The following is a 21,843-nucleotide window of genomic DNA, read 5'->3' as shown; positions in this document are numbered from 1 at the left end:
ACGTTTCCAGTGAGGGTTGGACTCCGCCAAGGCTGCCCTTTGTCACCCATTCTGTTCTGAACTTTTATGGACAGAATTTCTAGGCGCAGTCAAGGCGTTGAGGGGATCTGGTTTGGTGGCTGCAGGATTAGGTCTCTGCTTTTTGCAGATGATGTAGTCCTGATGGCTTCCTCCGGCCAGGATCTTCAGCTCTCACTGGATCGGTTTGCAGCCGAGTGTGAAGCGACCGGGATGAGAATCAGCACCTCCAAGTCCGAGTCCATGGTTCTCTCCCGGAAAAGGGTGGAGTGCCATCTCCGGGTTGGGGAGGAGATCTTGCCCCAAGTGGAGGAGTTCAAGTACCTCGGAGTCTTGTTCACGAGTGGGGGAAGAGTGGATGGTGAGATCGACAGGCGGATCGGTGCGGCATCTTCAGTAATGCGGACGCTGTATCGATCCGTTGTGGTGAAGAAGGAGCTGAGCCGGAAGGCAAAGCTCTCAATTTACCGGTCGATCTACGTTCCCATCCTCACCTATGGTCATGAGCTTTGGGTTATGACCGAAAGGACAAGATCACGGGTACAAGCGGCCCAAATGAGTTTCCTCCGCCGGGTGGCGGGGCTCTCCCTTAGAGATAGGGTGAGAAGCTCTGTCATTCGGGGGGAGCTCAAAGTAAAGCCGCTGCTCCTCCACATGGAGAGGAGCCAGATGAGGTGGTTCGGGCATCTGGTCAGGATGCCACCCGAACGCCTCCCTAGGAAGGTGTTTCGGGCACGTCCGACCGGTAGGAGGCCACGGGGAAGACCCAGGACACGTTGGGAAGACTATGTCTCCCGGCTGGCCTGGTAACGCCTCGGGATCCCCCGGGAGGAGCTGGACGAAGTGGCTGGGGAGAGGGAAGTCTGGGCTTCCCTGCTTAGGCTGCTGCCCCCGCGACCCGACCTCGGATAAGCGGAAGAAGATGGATGGATGGATGGACATACAAAATTGTTTTTATATTTTTGGTACAATATGGCTCTTTCAACATTTTGGGTTGCCGACCCCTGAACTAGGCCATTAAAATATGACCACATTATACTTGGTAATTATTATTGTTAGTTATTTTATTATTATTATTAGATATGCTCCAGCACCCCCCGCGATCCTGAAAGGGACAAGCGGTAAAAAATGGATGGATGGATAATAATATAATGATAGTTATTACATGCAAAATGTCCAAGAACATTTTGCAAAATAAAGAAAACGTTCTAAAATGACAAAGAAAACAATGCAAAATTACAAAAAACTTTCTAAAATAAAGAAAACATTGCAAAATAACAAGCAAATTATTGCAAAATAAAGAAAACCTGGCAAAATTAGAAACATGTTGCAAAATCAAATCAAATCAAATCAAATCAACTTTATTTATAGAGCACATTTAAAATTTACCACAGGGGTAGCCAAAGTGCTGTACAATGAGCAGGTTAAAAGATAAAACGAGTACCGAGCAAACACAACACAACACAAACAGAACACGATAAAAAAATAAATAATTAAAATAGAATTAATAAAAACATAAAAACAGGATCACAGCAGGTGTATTATGGGGCGCCATTGCAGGATGGATATCACTCAGTGTTAAAAGCCATGGAATAAAAGTATGTTTTTAAGAGAGATTTAAAAACAGGAAGAGAGGAGGCTTGTCTAACACCCAGAGCTTGGGAGCAGCAACGGCGAAAGCTCTGTCACCTCTAAGCTTCAGCCTTGTGTCGGGGACCGACAAAATGAAGAAAACGTTGCAAAATAACAAGGAAAACGTTGCAAAATAACAAGGATAATGTTGCAAAATGACAAAGAAAACGTTGCAAAATGACATGCAACACCTTGCAAAATGACAAAGAAATGTTGCAATAAAAAAAAAGGTTGCAAAATAAAGAAAAGGTTGCAAAATGACATGCAACACCTTGCAAAATGACAAAGAAATGTTGCAATAAAAAAAAAAGGTTGCAAAATAAAGAAAAGGTTGCAACATGTCAAAGAAAATGTTGCAAAATGACAAAGAAAACAATGCAAAATTACAAAAAACAATTTCTAAAATAAAGAAAACTTTGCAAAATATTGCAAAATAAAGAAAACGTTGCAAAATAACAAGAAAAATGTTGCAAAATAAAGAAAACATTGCAAAATGACAAAGAAAATGTTGCAAAATAAGGAAATAATGAACATATCAGACAGAAAAGTGACAGATTGTAGCCAAAGGCTGATTTCCATCTGCAAAGAAACACTAATTCAGCGTTACAGTGACTTGTGTTTTTCTTGCACTTATTCTTGCTGTATTTATCTGGCACGAGTGGAAAGTTGGGCAGCACGGTGGCAGAGGGGTTAGTGCATCTGCCTCACAATACGAAGGTCCTGAGTAGTCTTGGGTTCAATCCCGGGCTTGGGATCTTTCTGTGTGGAGTTTGCATGTTCTCCCCGTGACTGCGTGGGTTCTACTCCGGCTTCCTCCCACCTCCAAAGACATGCACCTGGGGATAGGCCCCTCCCACCTCCAAAGACATGCACCTGGGGATAGGCCCCTCCCACCTCCAAAGACATGCACCTGGGGATAGGCCCCTCCCACCTCCAAAGACATGCACCTGGGGATAGGTTGATTGGCAACACAAAATTGGCCCTAGTGTGTGAATGTTGTCTGTCTATCTGTGTTGGCCCTGCGATGAGGTGGCGACTTGTCCAGGGTGTACCCCGCCTTCCGCCCGATTGTAGCTGAGATAGGCTCCAGCGCCCCCCGCGACCCCAAAAGGGAATAAGCGGTAGAAAATGGATGGATGGATAGTTATTACATTTCAGATTGTAGTGGTACCTTCCTTCATAATAGCTCGCCACCACTAGGGAGCGCCATTTCACGCTATTTGGGGACTGCAATGTTATTACATGAACATTACGGCGCTGTATTACCTGTTCCTAATACTCGGCCCCTCTGTAGCTGACCAAAACATTCGGACCAGCGCTCTGTGTGATTGTGCAACAAATCTGAGCATGCTCATGTTTGCAGGAGCAGGCGTAAATAATAGCACCTGTTGTGTTTGTGTTCAGGGGTTCCCAAAAGCCGGCGTGGGGAGGTGTGGTTGCTGCTCTGCCATCAGCACCGCCTGTGTCACAGACTTCCTCAGCGCCAACACGTCCCCGACACCCCCTATAGGGACCTGCTCAAGCAGCTGACCGCCCAGCAACACGCCATTCTGGTGGATTTAGGTGCGCAATTTTGTCATTACAAAGGAAGCGCATGAGGCTAATTAATATCGTATGTCTCATCATGTATCGTATGTCTCATGTATCGTCATGACGTCTCATTATGTATCGTATGTCTCATGTATCGTCATGATGTCTCATCGTGTATCGTATGTCTCATGTATCGTCACGATGTCTCATCGTGTATCGTATGTCTCATGTATTGTCATGACGTCTCATCGTGTATCGTATGTCTCATGTATCGTCACGATGTCTCATCGTGTATCGTGTGTCTCATTTATCGTCACGATGTCTCATCGTGTATCGTATGTCTCATGTATCGTCACGATGTCTCTTCATGTATCGTATGTCTAATTTATCGTCACGATGTCTCATCGTGTATCGTATGTCTCATGTATCGTCATGATGTCTCTTCATGTATCGTATGTCTCATTTATCGTCATGATGTCTCATCGTGTTTCGTATGTCTCATGTATCGTCATGACGTCTCATGGTGTATCGTATGTCTCATGTATCGTCATGATGTCTCATCGTGTATCGTATGTCTCATGTATCGTCATGATGTCTCATCGTGTATCGTATGTCTCATGTATCGTCATGATGTCTCATCATGTATCGTATGTCTCATGTATCGTCATGATGTCTCATGGTGTATCGTATGTCTCATGTATCATCATGATGTCTCATGGTGTATCGTATGTCTCATGTATCGTCATGATGTCTCATCGTGTATCGTATGTCTCATGTATCGTCATGATGTCTCATCGTGTATCGTATGTCTCATGTATCGTCATGATGTCTCATCATGTATCGTATGTATCGTCATGATTTCTCATCGTGTATCGTATGTCTCATGTATCGTCATGATGTCTCATCATGTATCGTATGTCTCATGTATCGTCATGATGTCTCATCATGTATCGTATGTCTCATGTATCGTCATGATGTCTCATCATGTATCGTATGTCTCATGTATCGTCATGATGTCTCATCATGTATCGTATGTCTCATGTATCGTCATGATGTCTCATCATGTATCGTATGTCTCATGTATCGTCATGATGTCTCATCATGTATCGTATGTCTCATGTATCGTCATGATGTCTCATCATGTATCGTATGTATCGTCATGATTTCTCATCGTGTATCGTCATGATTTCTCATCGTGTATCGTATGTCTCATGTATCGTCATGATGTCTCATCATGTATCGTATGTCTCATGTATGGTCATGATGTCTCATCATGTATCGTATGTCTCATGTATCGTCATGATGTCTCATCATGTATCGTATGTCTCATGTATCGTCATGATGTCTCATCATGTATCGTATGTCTCATGTATCGTCATGATGTCTCATCATGTATCGTATGTATCGTCATGATTTCTCATCGTGTATCGTCATGATTTCTCATCGTGTATCGTATGTCTCATGTATCGTCATGATGTCTCATCATGTATCGTATGTCTCATGTATGGTCATGATGTCTCATCATGTATCGTATGTCTCATGTATCGTCATGATGTCTCATCATGTATCGTATGTCTCATGTATCGTCATGATGTCTCATCATGTATCGTATGTCTCATGTATGGTCATGATGTCTCATGGTGTATCGTATGTCTCATGTATGGTCATGATGTCTCAGGCCGGACCTTCCCCTCCCACGAGTACTTCTCAGCCCAGCTGGGTGCAGGACAACTGTCCCTCTACAACCTGCTGAAAGCCTACTCTCTGCTGGACACTGAGGTAATATAATAATAATAATAATAATAATGTGTATTTCATGGCCGCTTGTTGCTAGGCAGAATATGTCATGTACACCCAAGTCCCCGACAGTGAAATGTCTGCACTCCCTCACACAGCAGAGGAATATGACAGGAATAAAGTCAAACAGAATGAAAATGAATCCAAAAAACAAATTATGAAAGAAGCTAATTTATTCACAATTGATATAAAAACGTTTTTGACATCCATCCATCCATCCATCCATCTTCTTCCGCTTATCCGAGGTCGGGTCGCGGGGGCAGCAGCCTAAGCAGGGAAGCCCAGACTTCCCTCTCCCCAGCCACTTCGTCCAGCTCCTCCCGGGGGATCCCGAGGTGTTCCCAGGCCAGCCGGGCGAGATAGTCTTCCCAGCGTGTCCTGGGTCTTCCCCGTGGCCTCCTACCGGTCGGACGTGCCCGAAACACCTCCCTAGGGAGGCGCTCGGGTGGCATCCTGACCAGATGCCCGAACCACCTCATCTGGCTCCTCTCCATGTGGAGGAGCAGCGGCTTTACTTTGAGCTCCCCCCGGATGACAGAGCTTCTCACCCTATCTCTAAGGGAGAGACCCGCCACCCGGTGGAGGAAACTCATTTCGGCCGCTTGTACCCGTGATCTTGTCCTTTCGGTCATGACCCAAAGCTCATGACCATAGGTGAGGATGGGCTCAGCTCCTTCTTCACCACAACGGATCGATACAGCGTCCGCATTACTGAAGACGCCGCACCGATCCGCCTGTCGATCTCACCATCCACTCTTCCCTCACTCGTGAACAAGACTCCGAGGTACTTGAACTCCTCCACTTGGGACAAGATCTCCTCCCCAACCCGGAGATGGCACTCCACCCTTTTCCGGGCGAGAACCATGGACTCGGACTTGGAGGTGCTGATTCCCATCCCAGTCGCTTCACACTCAGCTGCGAACCGATCCAGTGAGAGCTGAAGATCCTGGCCAGATGAAGCCATCAGGACCACATCATCTGCAAATAGCAGAGACCTAATCCTGCAGCCACCAAACCGGATCCCCTCAACGCCTTGACTGCGCCTAGAAATTCTGTCCATAAAGGTTATGAACAGAATGGGTGACAAAGGGCAGCCTTGGCGGAGTCCAACCCTCACTGGAAACGTGTCCGACTTACTGCCGGCAATGCGGACCAAGCTCTGGCACTGATAATACAGGGAGCGAACTGCCACAATCAGACAGTCCGATACCCCATACTCTCTGAGCACTCTCCACAGGACTTCCCGAGGGACACGGTCGAATGCCTTCTCCAAGTCCACAAAACACATGTAGACTGGTTGGGCAAACTCCCATGCACCCTCAAGGACCCTGCCGAGAGTATAGAGCTGGTCCACAGTTCCATGATCAGGACCAAAACCACACTGTTCCTCCTGAATCCGAGGTTCGACTATCCGGCGTAGCCTCCTCTCCACGACACCTGAATAGACCTTACCAGGAAGGCTGAGGAGTGTGATCCCACGATAGTTGGAACACACCCTCCGGTTCCCCTTCTTAAAGAGAGGAACCACCACCCCGGTCTGCCAATCCAGAGGTACCGCCCCCGATGTCCACGCGATGCTGCAGAGTCTTGTCAACCAAGACAGCCCCACAACATCCAGAGCCTTAAGGAACTCCGGGCGGATCTCATCCACCCCCGGGGCCTTGCCACCGAGGAGCTTTTTAACTACCTCACCAACCTCATCCCCAGAAATAGGAGAGCCCACCACAGACTCCCCAGGCCCTGCTTCCTCATAGGAAGACGTGCTGGTAGGATTGAGGAGGTCTTCGAAGTATTCCCTCCACCGATCCACAACATCCGCAGTCGAGGTCAGCAGAACACCATCCCCACTATACACGGTGTTGACACTGCACTGCTTCCCCTTCCTGAGGCGGCGGATGGTGGTCCAGAATTGCTTCGAAGCCGTCCGGAAGTCTTTTTCCATGGCTTCCCCGAACTAAGACTCCTTAAATAGAACAATATTGCTGTTTCAGCAGTATTGTTCTTACATCAAAAAGCGTATTCCTAATCTTGTTACTATTCTTATTCATGTTCCTTTTTTCTATTCCTATCACTATTTTTGTTCTGATTCCTGTTTCTCTCTTGTTCCTATTATTAGTGTTGTTCCTGTTTCCATTCTTATTATTGTTCCTACTTCTGTTGTTCTACCTATTTCCATTCCTATGTTCATGTTGTTATACCTGCACTTTTTCCTTTTCTTATTTCTATTCCAGGTCCTATTCACATTCCTATCCATATTTCTGTTCCTGTTCTTGTTCCCATTTATGTTGCCATACCTGCTCTTATTTCTTTTCCTATTCCTCTTCTAGTTGTATTTATTTATTTTCCCACACCGACAAAAACGACTAAGGACTAAAAGGCACAACAAACGTGCAGGAAAGTTTAAGAAATGATAATTATATTCCTATTCCTCCTTTGATTTCTGTTTTTATTCTTGTTCTTGTTCCTATTCATATTCATGTCCTTATTTTTGTTCTTGTTGTTCTTCTTGTTTCTATTGCTGTTGTTTTTTTTTCTTTTCTTGGTCTTGTACTTTTTTCTTTTCATTTTTTTTGTTCAAATGTTTTCTCCTTGTTCTAATCCTGTTCTTATTGTCATTCATATTGTTGTTCCTGTTCTTATTCAGGTTCCTATTCTTATTCCTGTTTATTTTCTTGTTCTAGTACATTTTTCCATTCATTTTCCTGTTTTCCTTGTTCTGACTTAGTTTTTATTTGTATTCTTGTTTCTGTTCTTATTCCGGTTCCTATTCTTATACCTATTTATTTTCTTGTTTTAGAATGTTGTTCCGATATTCTGTTTCTTGTTCCTTTGTTTCCTTGTTCTAACCCTGTTCTTATTCTTATTGATATTGTTGTCCCTCTTCTTATTCAGGTTCCTATTCTTACTCCTATTTATTTTCTTGTTCTTGTACATTTTCCCATTCATTTTCTTGTTCTCCTTGTTCTAACTTAGTTTTTATTCCTATTGTTGTTTCTGTTCTTATTCCGGTTACTATTTTTATTCCTATTTTTTTCTTGTTTTCGAATGTTTTTCCTATATTCTTTTTCTTGTTTCGGTTTCCTTGTTCTCACCCAGTTCTTATTCTTATTTATATCGTTTTTCCTGTTCTTATCCAGGTTCCTATTCTTATTCCTATCTATTTTCTTGTTCTAGTACATTTTACCATTCATTTTCCAGTTCTCCTTGTTCTAACTTAGTTTTTATTCGTATTCCTGTTTCTCTTCTTATTCTGGTTCCTATTCTTATTCCTATTTATTTTCTTGTTTTAGAATGTTTTTCCTATATTCTTTTTCTTGTTCCTATGTTTCCCTGTTCTAATTCTTATTCATATTGCTGTTCCTGTTCTTATTCAGGTTCGTATTCTTATTCCTATTTATTTTCTTGTTCTAGTACATTTTCCCATTCATTTTCCTGTTCTCCGTGTTCTAACTTAGTTTTTATGCGTATTCCTGTTTCTCTTCTTATTCTGGTTCCTATTCTTATTCCTATTTATTTTCTTGTTTTAGAATGTTTTTCCTATATTCTTTTTCTTGTTCCTATGTTTCCCTGTTCTAATTCTTATTCATATTGCTGTTCCTCTTCTTATTCAGGTTTGTATTCTTATTCCTATTTATTTTCTTGTTGTAGTACTTTTTCTCATTCATTTTCCAGTTCTCCTTGTTCTAACTTGGTTTTTCTTTGTATTCTTGTTTCTGTTCTTATTCCGGTTCCTATTTTTATTCCTATTTATTTTCTTGTTCTAGTACATTTTCCCATTCATTTTCCTGTTCTCCTTGTTCTAACTTAGTTTTTATTCGTATTCCTGTTTCTCTTCTTATTCTTGTTCCTATTCTTATTCCTATTTATTTTCTTGTTCTAGTACATTTTCCTATTCATTTTCTTGTTCTCCTTGTTCTAACTTAGTTTTTATTCCTATTGTTGTTTCTGTTCTTATTCCGGTTACTATTTTTATTCCTATTTTTTTCTTGTTTTAGAATGTTTTTCCTATATTCTTTTTCTTGTTTCTGTTTCCTTGTTCTCACCCAGTTTTTATTCTTATTTATATCGTTTTTCCTCTTCTTATTCAGGTTCCTATTCTTATTCATATTTATTTTCTTGTTCTAGTACATTTTCCCATTCATTTTCCAGTTCTCCTTGTTCTAACTTAGTTTTTCTTTGTATTCTTGTTTCTGTTCTTATTCCGGTTCCTATTCTTATTCCTATTTATTTTCTTGTTTTAGAATGTTTTTCCTATATTCTTTTTCTTGTTCCTATGTTTCCCTGTTCTAATTCTTATTCATATTGTTGTCCCTCTTCTTATTCAGGTTCCTATTCTTACTCCTATTTATTTTCTTGTTGTAGTACATTTTCCCATTCATTTTCCTGTTCTCCTTGTTCTAACTTAGTTTTTATTCCTATTGTTGTTTCTGTTCTTATTCCGGTTCCTATTATTTCTATTTTTGTTGTTGTTTTAGAATGTTTTTACTTCATTCTATTTCTTGTTCCAATGTTTACTTGTTCTAACTCTCTTCATATTCTTATCCTTATTCTTGTTGTTTTCACTTTTTTTTGTTCTTATTCCTATTCCAATTCTTGTTCCTATTCATTATCTTCAGATCCCTTTTATTGGCCCTCGACGTATTTTAAAATGAACCTGAATTACTGATAAGATAAATATTGACTATATTGCTTTGGGTGTTTATTTGAGATAGCAGAGAGCATACATTGGATTGGTTTTAGCATCTTTCCTGTCGTTGGAACCTCCTCATAGGGACTAAAGTCTGTTTCCACCACAGTGCCACCTGCTGGAACAGGAGGCTAATCCAAAATGACCGTTAAAGCAGTAATGGACAAAAAAGCCGCGCACATGTTCTATTGCCCTTTGCTTGATTTTTGCCTTGCTTTGCACGCAGGTGGGCTACTGTCAGGGTGTCAGCTTCGTGGCGGGCGTGTTGCTGCTGCACATGAGCGAGGAGCAGGCCTTCGACGCGCTCAAGTTCCTCATGTACGACCTCGGCATCAGACGCCAGTACAAGCCTGACATGGTCTCTCTGCAGGTGAGTGCGGTCGAGAAAAACAAAGTATATTTCTTTCTTTTTCTTTCTTTAGTTTATTTGGAACATGAACACACTTACATCATAATACATCACACAATTTCATATCATTTCATTTTACATCATGCCCGAAAAGGAGTAGGAAGAAGCAAAGCTTATTTAATCCTACCCCTTTCCCACTTCAAGCGTTTACAAATATATAGAATCATTTACTGACCTTTTTATATAATAAAATAACATCTATGAATTAGTATACAACAGTTTTGTAATATTTAATTAATTAATTCAGTCATTATTAACATACTGAGATGAAGAATATCTTATTTTCAATAAGGTTGAAAGTATTTCTCATAATTCTTCTTTTTTGCACTCTGTAAGCACTATTATTTTGAACAACTTCTTAAACTGGATCATCTTTGAGAAAAATGAATCAAGTATGCATCAATGAATAACTGAAAAAATAGCAAAACTATTGTAATAATAATAATAATAATAGGTTAATGGAAATAAAGTTGTTTTTCTTATTTTCTTGTAGTCTTACAAGAGCAGTGTTTATAATAATTAAATTATTGTACTGTTGTGGTCAAACTTTTACTTCTCTTATTTTTATAAGTTCATATAAAATCATTAAATAAGTATTTAAATATGTTGGAATGTTATTCGCAAAAAAAGATATTGTTCAAAAGTGTGCAAACAAAAAAAGTTGAAACAAACACCATGTGTCTAAATACATAAAATGAATAATATAATAATTAATATTGTTAAATATTACTAATACAGTCTAAAACAATTGATATAAAAGAAATGTATTCATTTCTTTTAATTTAATTTATTTGCAAAAAGACCAAACACAAACTAAGAAAAAAGTTTGTTTTGTTTGTTATAAATACTTTTTAAAAAGTATATATTTTTTGTTTTATAACTTTGTGAATTATTTAAAAAACAAATCTAAAAAAAAACGACATTTTGTCTTTTTAATTTAAAAGTACTTATTTTTCTATCATTACAACTTTTTTAATTCTAATTAATAACTGTTTTAAGTCACATGTTGACATTCTGACATAAAAGTGGAAAAAGAAGTTAACCAAAAGTTAAATTGTATAAACAATTTTTTAAAACTGGGGTTTAGTTATTAATAACTTTTTTAATTCTAATTAATAACTGTTTTAAATCACATGTTGACATTCTGACATAAAAGTGGGAAAATAAGTTACCGTATTTTCCGCACCATAAGGCGCCCTGGGTTATAAGCCGCGCCTTCAATGAACGGCATATTTCAAAACTTTGTCCACCTATAAGCCGCCCCGTGTTATAAGCCGCATCTAACTGCGCTAAAAGGAATGTCAAAAAAACAGTCAGATAGGTCAGTCAAACTTTAATAATATATTAAAACCAGCGTGATGTGGGCGCGCATGGAGTCGTATATCAACATGGACGGAGCTGCGTGAAAAAAGCCACCGGGCCTCTTCGCGTAAACTTACCTTAACCACTCGCTCATCTTTTCTTCATCCATCCATCCCTTCGAGTTAGCTTTTATGATGACGCCGGCTGCAAAGGTCTCTTTTGGCAAGGTCTTCCTTTTGAATATCACCATGGGTGGAAGTTTCTGGCCATTAGCATGGCAAGCTAGAACCACAGTGAAGGATGACTTCTCATTCCCTGTGGTGCGAATATTCACCGTACGTGCTCCCGTTGTATCCACAGTGCGGTTCACAGGAATATCAAAAGTCAGTGGAACCTCGTCCATGTTGATAATGTTCTCTGGCCGGATCTTTTTTTCAGCTATCTTGTTTTTACAATATGCACGGAAAGTAGCCAGCTTTTCTTGAAAGTCTTTAGGCAGTTGCTGTGAAATAGTAGTCCGTGTGCGGATGAAGAGATTGCGTCTTTTCATGAACCGGAAACCTGTCGCTTAGTAGGAGCCATTTTGTGGTCTTTACAGATGTAAACACACAAAGGAAATGAAACGTAATATCCGCGCGCTTCTTCTTCTTCTACGGGGGCGGGTGGTTGCTTACAGTAGAAGAAGAAGCGCTTCCTGTTCTATGGGGGCGGGTGCTTACCTTGGCGGTTGCTTGCGTAGAAGAAGAAGCGCTTCCTGTTCTACCGGGAAAAAAGATGGCGGCTGTTTACCGTAGTTGCGAGACCGAAACTTTATGAAAATGAATCTTAATATTAATCCATATATAAAGCGCACCGGGTTATAAGGCGCACTGTCAGCTTTTGAGAAAATTTGTGGTTTTTAGGTGCGGCTAATAGTGCGGAAAATACGGTAACCAAAAGTTAAATTGTATAAACATTTTTTTAAAACTCAGGGTTAATTTAAAAGACTTAATCATAACACATCAATCATGTTTTTAATGTATTATTGTCTTAATCATGCGACGCCTTTTAGACTTTTTTTTTTTTTATGTAATAGTACAAAAAATACTTGCTGATTTTACTTTATTAAAACTAATCCAATCCAATCCACTTTATTAAAGTTTAAGACATTTTTCATTCCCTTAACATTACAACTTCTATCCAAAAAAATAATACATTTTTTTGTTTGTTATAAATACTTTTTAAAAAGTTTTTTTTTTTGTTTGTTTTATAACTTGAGTTAATTCGCTTTTTTTATGCCATCTTTCTATGCAGAGAAAAACAAAAAGTGTCGAAAAGAAAGGTGTGTGTGCTCTCCAGCATTCCCAAACATTTGCTCAGCCTTTTAAAAGCAGACCACACCTTCACGTTTGCTCGCCAGCTCGTTTAAACATCAGCTGACCCGTGTCAGCAGGTGCGCTAATGTTTAACGCCAACACTCGGACTTCCTGCTAGGGGTTGTGAGGACGGCGAAAAGGTTTTTGTGGCTGTTTGTGTTTTTTCTTCATGGCTGGTGCTGACTTCTTGCAATCCACAACGTGCCCCAGCAAGCCTACAAAAGCACGCATTGTTCTGGCTTTAATCCACCAATGGTTTAGTTGCTCCATGTGTGTGTAGATCCAGATGTACCAGCTCTCCAGGCTGCTGCACGACTACCACCGGGACTTGTACAACCACCTGGAGGAGCACGAGATCTGCCCCAGCCTGTACGCCGCGCCCTGGTTCCTCACGCTCTTCGCCTCGCAGTTTCCCCTCGGCTTCGTGTCTCGCGTCTTCGGTAAGCGCCGCTCCACCGTCACGCCGTCCAAAGTAAGAGGATGCGACGAGTCGCGTGCTTTGGTTTTGGCAGACTTCCTGTTCATCCACGGCCCTGAGGTGGTCTTCAAGGTGGCCCTCTGTCTCCTGGGCAGCCACCAGGGGGCGATAGTGGAGTGCGACAGCTTCGAGAGCATCGTGGACTACCTGAAGAGCAAGCTTCCCACGCTCACGCACGCCCAGATGGAGCAGACCATCGCCAAGGTGGGAACATCACAGGAAGTTGTCTGTTCCAGGGTTAAACTGTGTGCAACATTAACTCCAACTATTAGCTGCTTAAGTCACATCATAACATTCTCAAGTTAAATTGTATTAACAATTTTTTAAAACTCAGGGTTAATTTAAATGACTTAATCATAACACATACATCATGTTTTTAATGTATTGTCTTAATAATGCGACGCCTTTTAGACTTTTTTTTTTTAACGTAATAGTACAAAAAATACTTGCTGATTTTACTTTATTAAAACAAAAAGTTTAAGACATTTTTCAGTCGCTTTAACATTACGACTTCTATCCAAAAAAACAAATCATTTTTTTTGTTTGTTATAAATACTTTTTAAAAAGTATATATTTTTTTGTTTTATAACTTTGTGAATTATTTAAAAAACAAACCTAAAAAAACCCAACATTTTGTCTTGACGAAAATATATTTTTTTAATTTAAAAGTTCTTATTTTTCTATCATTACAACTTTTTTAATTGTAATTAATAACTGTTTTAAGTCACATGTTGACATTCTGACATAAAAGTGGAAAAAGAAGTTAACCAAAAGTTAAATTGTATAACCAATTTTTTAAAACTCGGATTAATAAAAAGACTTAATCATAACACATCAATCATGTTTTTAATGTATTATTGTCTTAATGATGCGACGCCTTTTAGACTTTTTTTTTTTAACGTAATAGTACAAAAAATACTTGCTGATTTTACTTTATTAGACATTTTTCAATCGCTTAACATTATGACTTCTATCCAAAAAAACAATACATTTTGTTTGTTATAAATAAAATAAAAAACTTTTTTTTATTTTTTTTTATAACTTTTTGAATTAATTAAAAAAGCAAAACCTAAAAAAAAAACGACATTATTTCTTGACATAAATCGTTTTTTTTTTCATTTAAAAGTTCTTATTTGTCTATCATTACACCTTTTTTAATTGTAATTAATAACTGTTTTAAGTCACATGTTTACATTCTGACATAAAAGTGGAAAAATAAGTTAACCAAAAGTTAAATTGTATAAATAATTTTTTAAAACTCGGGTTAATAAAAAGACTTAATCATAACACATCAATCATGTTTTTAATGTATTATTGTCTTAATAATGCGACGCCTTTTAGACTTTTTTTGTAACGTAAAAGTACAAAAAATACTTGCTGATTTTACTTTATTAGACATTTTTCAATCGCTTAACATTATGACTTCTATCCAAAAAAACAATACATTTTGTTTGTTATAAATAAAATAAAAAACTTTTTTTTTTTTTTAACATTTTGAATTAATTAAAAAAGCAAAACCTAAAAAAAAAAACGACATTATTTCTTGACATAAATAGTTTTTTTTTCATTTAAAAGTTCTTATTTTTCTATCATTACAACTTTTTTTTAATTGTAATTAATAACTGTTTTAAGTCACATGTTGACATTCTGACATAAAAGTGGAAAAATAAGTTAACCAAAAGTTAAATTGTTTAAACAATTTTTTTAAACTCGGGTTAATTTAAATGACTTAATCATAACACATACATAATGTTTTTAATGTATTATTGTCTTAATGATGCGACGCCTTTTAGACTTTTTTTTTTAAACGTAATAGTACAAAAAATACTTGCTGATTTTACTTTGTTAGACATTTTTCAATCGCTTACCATTATGACTTCTATCCAAAAAAACAATACATTTTGTTTGTTATAAATAAAATAAAAAACTTTTTTTTTTGTTTTATAACTTTTTGAATTAATTAAAAAAAAACGAAATTTTTTCTTGACGTAAATAGTTTTTTTTTCATTTAAAAGTTCTTATTTTTCTATCATTACAACTTTTTTAATTGTAATTAATAACTGTTTTAAGTCACATGTTGACATTCTGACATAAAAGTGGGAAAAGAAGTTAACCAAAAGTTGAAGTGTATTAAACTCAGGGTTAACTTAAATGACTTAATCATAATACAAGTAGAAAAAGAAGTTTATCTCTTTTTTTTAGTATTATTTTCATAATAATGTGACATCTTTTTTTCAATAAATACTCGCTGAAATTACTTCTCTCCAAAAAAATTTAATTAAACATTATTTTTTATATATATATATATTTTTTTAAGTATATTGTTTTAGTCCCATATTTTTATAAATTCTTTAAAAAAAAACAACCCTTTTTGTTCATCGTGATAATACAAAAAAATCCGAGATGGACAAGCGGCAGAAAAAGGATGGATGGACAACATTTTGTCTTGACGAAAATAATTTTTTTAACCTAAAAGTTCTTATTCTTCTATCATTACGGCTTTGTTTAAACTCCAATAACTGTTTTAAGTTAACATTCTGTCATACAAATGTGAAAAGTAGTTCACCAAAGTATAAGTATTTTTTTCAAACTCATGGTTAATTTAAATGACTTCATCATAACACAAGTGGAAAAAAAAGTACATAACTTTTTTTTTTTTTAAATGTGTGGGTAATATCTCTCACGGCGTTGCCAGGTGATGGAGATGGACATCTCCAAGCAGCTCCACACGTACGAGGTGGAGTATCTCGTGCTGCAGGACGAGATGCTGGAAAGCAGCGCGCCGCAGGTCGACGACTCGGACCGCTTGGAGAAGCTGGAGAAAACCAACGCGCAGCTGAAGAAGCAGAACATGGATCTGCTGGAAAAACTTCAGGTGTGTGCTCCTAATTATCATACGAACCCCGTTTCCATAAGAGTTGAGAAATTGTGTTAGATGTAAATATAAACTGAATACAATGATTTGCAAATCCTTTTCAAGCCATATTCAGTTGGATATGCTACAAAGACAACATATTTGATGTTCAAACTCATAAACTTTATTTTTTTTTTTTGCAAATAATAATTAACTTAGAATTTCATGGCTGCAACACGTGCCAAAGTAGTTGGGAAAGGGCATGTTCACCACTGTGTTACATGGCCTTTCCTTTTAACAACACTCAGTAAAGGTTTGGGAACTGAGGAGACACATTTTTGAAGCTTCTCAGGTGGAATTCTTTCCCATTCTTGCTTGATGTACAGCTTAAGTTGTTCAACAGTCTCTGTTGTGCTATTTTAGGCTTCACACATTTTCAATGGGAGACAGGTCTGGACTACAGGCGGACCAGTCTAGTACCCGCACTCTTTTACTATGAAGCCACGTTGATGTAACACGTGGCTTGGCATTGTCTTGCTGAAATAAGCAGGGGCGTCCATGGTAACGTTGCTTGGATGGCAACATATGTTGCTCCAAAACCTGTATGTACCTTTCAGCATTAATGGTGCCTTCACAGATGTGTAAGTTACCCATGTCTTGGGCACTAATACACCCCCATACCATCACTTTGCGCCTATAACAATCCGGATGGTTCTTTTCCTCTTTGGTCCGGAGGACACGACGTCCACAATTTCCAAAAACAATTTAAAATGTGGACTCAGTCAGACCACAGAACACTTTTCCACTTTGTATCAGTCCATCTTAGATGAGCTCAGGACCCGGAGAAGCCGACGGCATTTCTGGGTGTTGTTGATAAACGGTTTTCGCCTTGCATAGGAGAGGTTTAACTTGCACTTACAGATGTAGCGACCAACTGTAGTTACTGACAGTGGGTTTCTGAAGTGTTCCTGAGCCCATGTGGTGATATCCTTTACACACTGATGTCGCTTGTTGGTGCAGTACGGCCTGAGGGATGGAAGGTCACGGGCTTAGCTGCTTACGTGCAGTGATTTCTCCACATTCTCTGAACCCTTTGATGATATTACGGAGCGTAGATGGTGAAATCCCTAAATTCCTTGCAATAGCTGTTTTTTCTTAAACTGTTCAACAATTTTCTCACGCATTTGTTGACAAAGTGGTGACCTTCGCCCCCATCCTTGTTTGTGAATGACTGAGCATTTCATGGAATCTACTTTTACACCCAATCATGGCACCCACCTGTTCCCAATTAGCCTGCACACCTGTGGGATGTTCCAAATAAGTGTTTGATGAGCATTCCTCAACTTTATCAGTATTTATTGCCACCTTTGCCAAACTTCTTTGTCACGTGTTGCTGGCATCAAATTCTAAAGTTAATGATTATTTGCATGTTTATGAGTTTGAACATCAAATATGTTGTCTTTGTAGCATATTCAACTGAATATGGCTTGAAAAGGATTTGCAAATCATTGTATTCCGTTTATATTTACATCTAACACAATTTCCCAACTCATATGGAAACGGGGTTTCTACTTAAATTTCAGTTTTTGCAGTGTGCTCCTAATTATCCTAATATTTCTTCATCTCTATGGGACATTTTTTAAACTACTGCCCCCAACGGGGTTTCTACTTAAATTTCAGTTTTTGCCGTGTGCTCCTAATTATCCTAATATTTCTTCATCTCTATGGGACATTTTTAAAACTACTGCCCCCAACAAAGAGGTGAAGAACATTCTATATATAAAACACAGTTCCAAATGCATAAGAATAGTTTCAAAAATGTAAACAAACAAAATAGATCATTAATAAAATGAGGTCCAAATGAATGCTGTGTCATGTGACTGGCAAGGTGTCATAATACGAGACATCCTGAAGATGGCAGTGTCCTAAAAAGAGAAGGACACTCTCTCTGTGATAAAGAAATGTGTCTGCATGTCACATGACGTTTGAATTGGCAGGCGGCCCGGCAGAAGATCCAAACCCTGGAGACCAACGTGGACAACTTCCTGTCTCGCGAGAGCAAAATGAAGCACGTGATCCGCTCGCTGGAGCAGGAGAGGGCGTCCCAGCAGAGGACCATCGAGCGCATGCGCTCCTGCCTGCCCCCCGACGCCCTGACAGATGTGGAGATGACCCACATCAGAGCGGGACCCAACGGGAAAGCCAAAGCCGGCGCCAAGAAGCCGTGATGAGTTCAAAGCCGGGCGGACAGTAGGAATCCTCACTACACTCGCAGGGCTCGTTATTGCACTTACAAGTACAGTGGAACCTCTAAGGCCAAATTGCGGAAATAATCTGTTCCGGGGTCAAACTGGGCTCGCCGTAAAACCGAAAAATTGTTTTCCTGTCAAAACAAAACGTAGGGTCCATTTTGTGCCTTTTTGTTGGTGCTTTTAATACAGAATGGGCAAAAATGACCGCCTTAAAAGGGACTATATTGTTCTAACAATCTCAACTTTAAAAACACAGAAAATGCAACATTTCGCCGCTTTTGCCTTCTTACACAGACCCCCAGCAACTTGGTGCAGTCCTTTTCCGCACGGGTGTTGACCTCGCGAGCTACTCAATTGCCGGAACCATTTTCTACCTTTCCCGTGTCATGGGTGCCTTTCGTACAGAACAGTCACATGAAGGCGAATTGCATCTTTTTTTTTTTATTTATCAATCAAAGTGTCAAGCAAGTGCAAAAAGAAGTGAACTCTTTTTGAAATGGAATAAATGTAGCAAAACAACAACATAACAAAAGATAAGTCGCACTCGCTGGGCTTTGCTCATTTCCCCCCCCCCAACTCTAATCTGCTTTCCAACAGTACCACATTTTAGGGGGGGGGCTCAAAAAATTCAATTTAATCCTTCAGATTCTAAATCACTTTCATAAATACATTTGTAAAAATGTAAGAATTTAAAAAAAAAAATTAGATAGGGAAAAAATCGATTTAAAAGAGAGAAAAAATTCCTTTCACATTCAAATCGCGAGTTTTAATCATTCAGATTCTAAATCACTTTCATAAATACATTTGTAAAAAATTTAAGAATTAAAAAAAATTGATTAGATAGGGAAAAAATCGATTTAAAAGAGAAAAAAATGCCTTTTTAAAAATAAAAAATAAACTTATTTTTTTAATATGATTTGTTTTTATCATTTTTTTTGTAGGCCATCCAAGAGGAGCTTTCATAACCGCTTTTAAAAAGACAATTTTTGTACCAATTAATTGACTGCAAGGAATTGGTTTGAATGAAGAATGGATTCAGCCGTGTGGACTCTTAGAAAAGGCTTGATCAAGTGAAAGTACCCAGAAAAGAAATGGGAGGGATGAAAAAGACTTAACCTTTCACAGACTTATGATGTCAATACATTTAACTTAATTATTAGTTTTTAAATTCATTAAATCAAGCACAAGTTGAGCGACGCGGACACGTTTGTTACTGGATACTTTCTATTACTGCCTTGGAGACTTTGCATGTGTCAACTTTCATTATTTGTGTATATATTGACACGTGTATTATTGTTCAATTAAGGACGCTAGCCTGCGTGCTATTTTGTGCTCAGCTGTTGCGTAGCTGCGAGTTATTACTTCAGCTTTTCCAAATATAAGAAAAGAGCCATTTATGCGTGCTAAGCAGCTTTCTTTGCACAACTAAATCCGCTGCAGGGCTGCTTGTATCGCAGCCGATATCATAGTTTTTTTTGCTGATATCACACCGGTGTCGATATCGATTGGGACACCCTTATTCTTATTTATCATACGAGCGTTAAGCTCGATCAAGTGAAAGTACCCAGAAAAGAAATGGGAGGGATGAAAAAGACTTAACCTTTCACAGACTCATTTGACTTAATTATTAGTTTTTCAATTCATTAAATCAAGCACAAGTTGAGCGATGCGGACACGTTTGTTACTGGATACTTTCTATTACTGCCTTGGAGACTTTGCATGTGTCAACTTTCATTATTTGTGTATATATTGACACGTGTATTATTGTTCAATTAAGGACGCTAGCCTGCGTGCTATTTTGTGCTCAGCTGTTGCGTAGCTGCGGGTTATTACTTCAGCTTTTTCAAATATAAGAAAAGAGCCATTTATGCGTGCTAAGCAGCTTTCTTTGCACAACTAAATCCGCTGCAGGGCTGCTTGTATCGCAGCCGATATCATTCCGGTACTTTTTTTTTTTTTTGCTGATATCACACCGGTGTCGATATCGATTGGGACACCCTTATTCTTATTTATCATACGAGCGTTAAGCTTGATCAAGACAAAGTACTCAGAAAAGAAATGGTAGGGATGAAAAAGACTTAACCTTTCACAGACTCATTTGACTTAATTATTAGTTTTTAAATTCATTAAATCAAGCACAAGTTGAGCGATGTGGACACGTTTGTTACTGGATGCTTTCTATTACTGCCTTGGAGACTTTGCATGTGTCAGTGATATACAACTTTCATTATTTGTGTATATATTGACACGTGTATTATTGTTCAATTAAGGACACTAGCTTGCGTGCTATTTTGTGCTCAGCTGTTGCGTAGCTGCGAGTTATTACTTCAGCTTTTTCCAAATATAAGAAAAGAGCCATTTATGCGTGCTAAGCAGCTTTCTTTGCACAACTAAATCCGCTGCAGGGCTGCTTGTATCGCAGCCGATATCATTGTTTTTTTTGCTGATATCACACCGGTGTCGATATCGATTGGACACCCTTATTCTTATTTATCATACCAGTGTTAAAGAAGTTTAAAATCAAATACTCAAATGTAAAAACTTATTTTGGGAGTGGAATCAATGGAGAGAGAAAAAAAACAGCTTTTCTTGACGTCTGCAATCATTTGACTTGTTGTTACAGACAAAAGCCAAAGATAAAGCAAACGTTACGTTGAGTTTAGAGCTAGCTGACGTTGCAAAAGGCACAAAAATCCAAAGAAATCATTATTTTTAAGTATGTCGTCCATCCTTTTGGAGGAAGCGTCTCAAAAAAATGCCAAAGAAAACGTTTCATCGTTCGATTGCTTTTTGCTTTTGTGAAATTGTGTCAGATTTCATTTGACTTTAGAAGTTCCACTGTAACTTTTTTTCCTAGCAGAATGTTCCTCAGCTGCCCAAAGTGACAATCCACTTTGCCCCCCTGCTGGCCAAACTGTGTACTGCCATACCAACATCGGCCATTCGGCTTTAAATTTTTTTGTCTTTTCAAAGTGACTTGTCACAAACGCTAACTGAAAGTTTGAGCGTTATCAGACAGTCGGCTTGTCTCCTCCTGAGGAGGAAGTGTCTCTTTGCAAAAGCACAGACAGGATGTGAGGTCGTCTGCCTCGCCGGCTTCCTGTGTGACTGACCGCAGTGTCGCCTGGAGACGCACCGCTCGAGTTTGCTCCTTTTTCTCAAACTCGGGCGGCGTTAAAAGAATTTGTAAGTGGTCGTCGGGTGAAATGGAGCACAGTGTTTGGCTGCGACCAGCAGAGGCGCTGTCGCTACAGTCTCCGGGGTGTCCAAACGTCTCACGTCTGAACTTTTAACGTCTTCCGTTGTTTTTATTATGTTTGATGTATTAAAGCCGCACTTCAAGGAAATAACAAAATGTCGATACGGTAAGATCAAATCTTGTAAAAGTATGAGGAAAAATATCATTTTAGTTAGAGATGTCCGATAATATCGGCCTGCCGATATATGCTTTAAAATGTAATATCGGAAATTATCGGTATCGTTTTTTTTATTATCGGTATCGGTTTTTTTTTTATTTATTTTTTTTTTA

General features: G+C 38.7%; 1 protein-coding gene across 3 annotated transcripts in view; it reads left to right on the top strand.

Moving 5' to 3' along the window:
* tbc1d4 (TBC1 domain family, member 4) overlaps window positions 1-21,789 on the top strand; it is a 110,853-nt gene extending 89,064 nt beyond the window's left edge. For all 3 annotated transcript variants that reach the window (XM_061970724.2, XM_061970725.2, XM_061970723.2), the window contains 7 exons: window positions 3,055-3,213; window positions 4,859-4,959; window positions 9,891-10,034; window positions 13,011-13,170; window positions 13,243-13,412; window positions 15,904-16,083; window positions 18,060-21,789. In XM_061970724.2, coding sequence (XP_061826708.2) covers window positions 3,055-3,213; window positions 4,859-4,959; window positions 9,891-10,034; window positions 13,011-13,170; window positions 13,243-13,412; window positions 15,904-16,083; window positions 18,060-18,290 — 1,145 coding nt within the window. In that variant the 3' untranslated portion in view covers window positions 18,291-21,789. The remainder of the gene's footprint in view (window positions 1-3,054; window positions 3,214-4,858; window positions 4,960-9,890; window positions 10,035-13,010; window positions 13,171-13,242; window positions 13,413-15,903; window positions 16,084-18,059) is intronic.
* Window positions 21,790-21,843: the final 54 nt, after the last annotated feature.

This window comes from Nerophis lumbriciformis, linkage group LG13 (genome assembly GCF_033978685.3).
Source record: "Nerophis lumbriciformis linkage group LG13, RoL_Nlum_v2.1, whole genome shotgun sequence".
In the NCBI taxonomy this organism is placed as follows: domain Eukaryota; kingdom Metazoa; phylum Chordata; class Actinopteri; order Syngnathiformes; family Syngnathidae; genus Nerophis; species Nerophis lumbriciformis.
The sequence above is the reverse complement of the archived record's forward strand: the minus strand, read 5'-3'. Positions and strand labels throughout refer to the sequence as shown.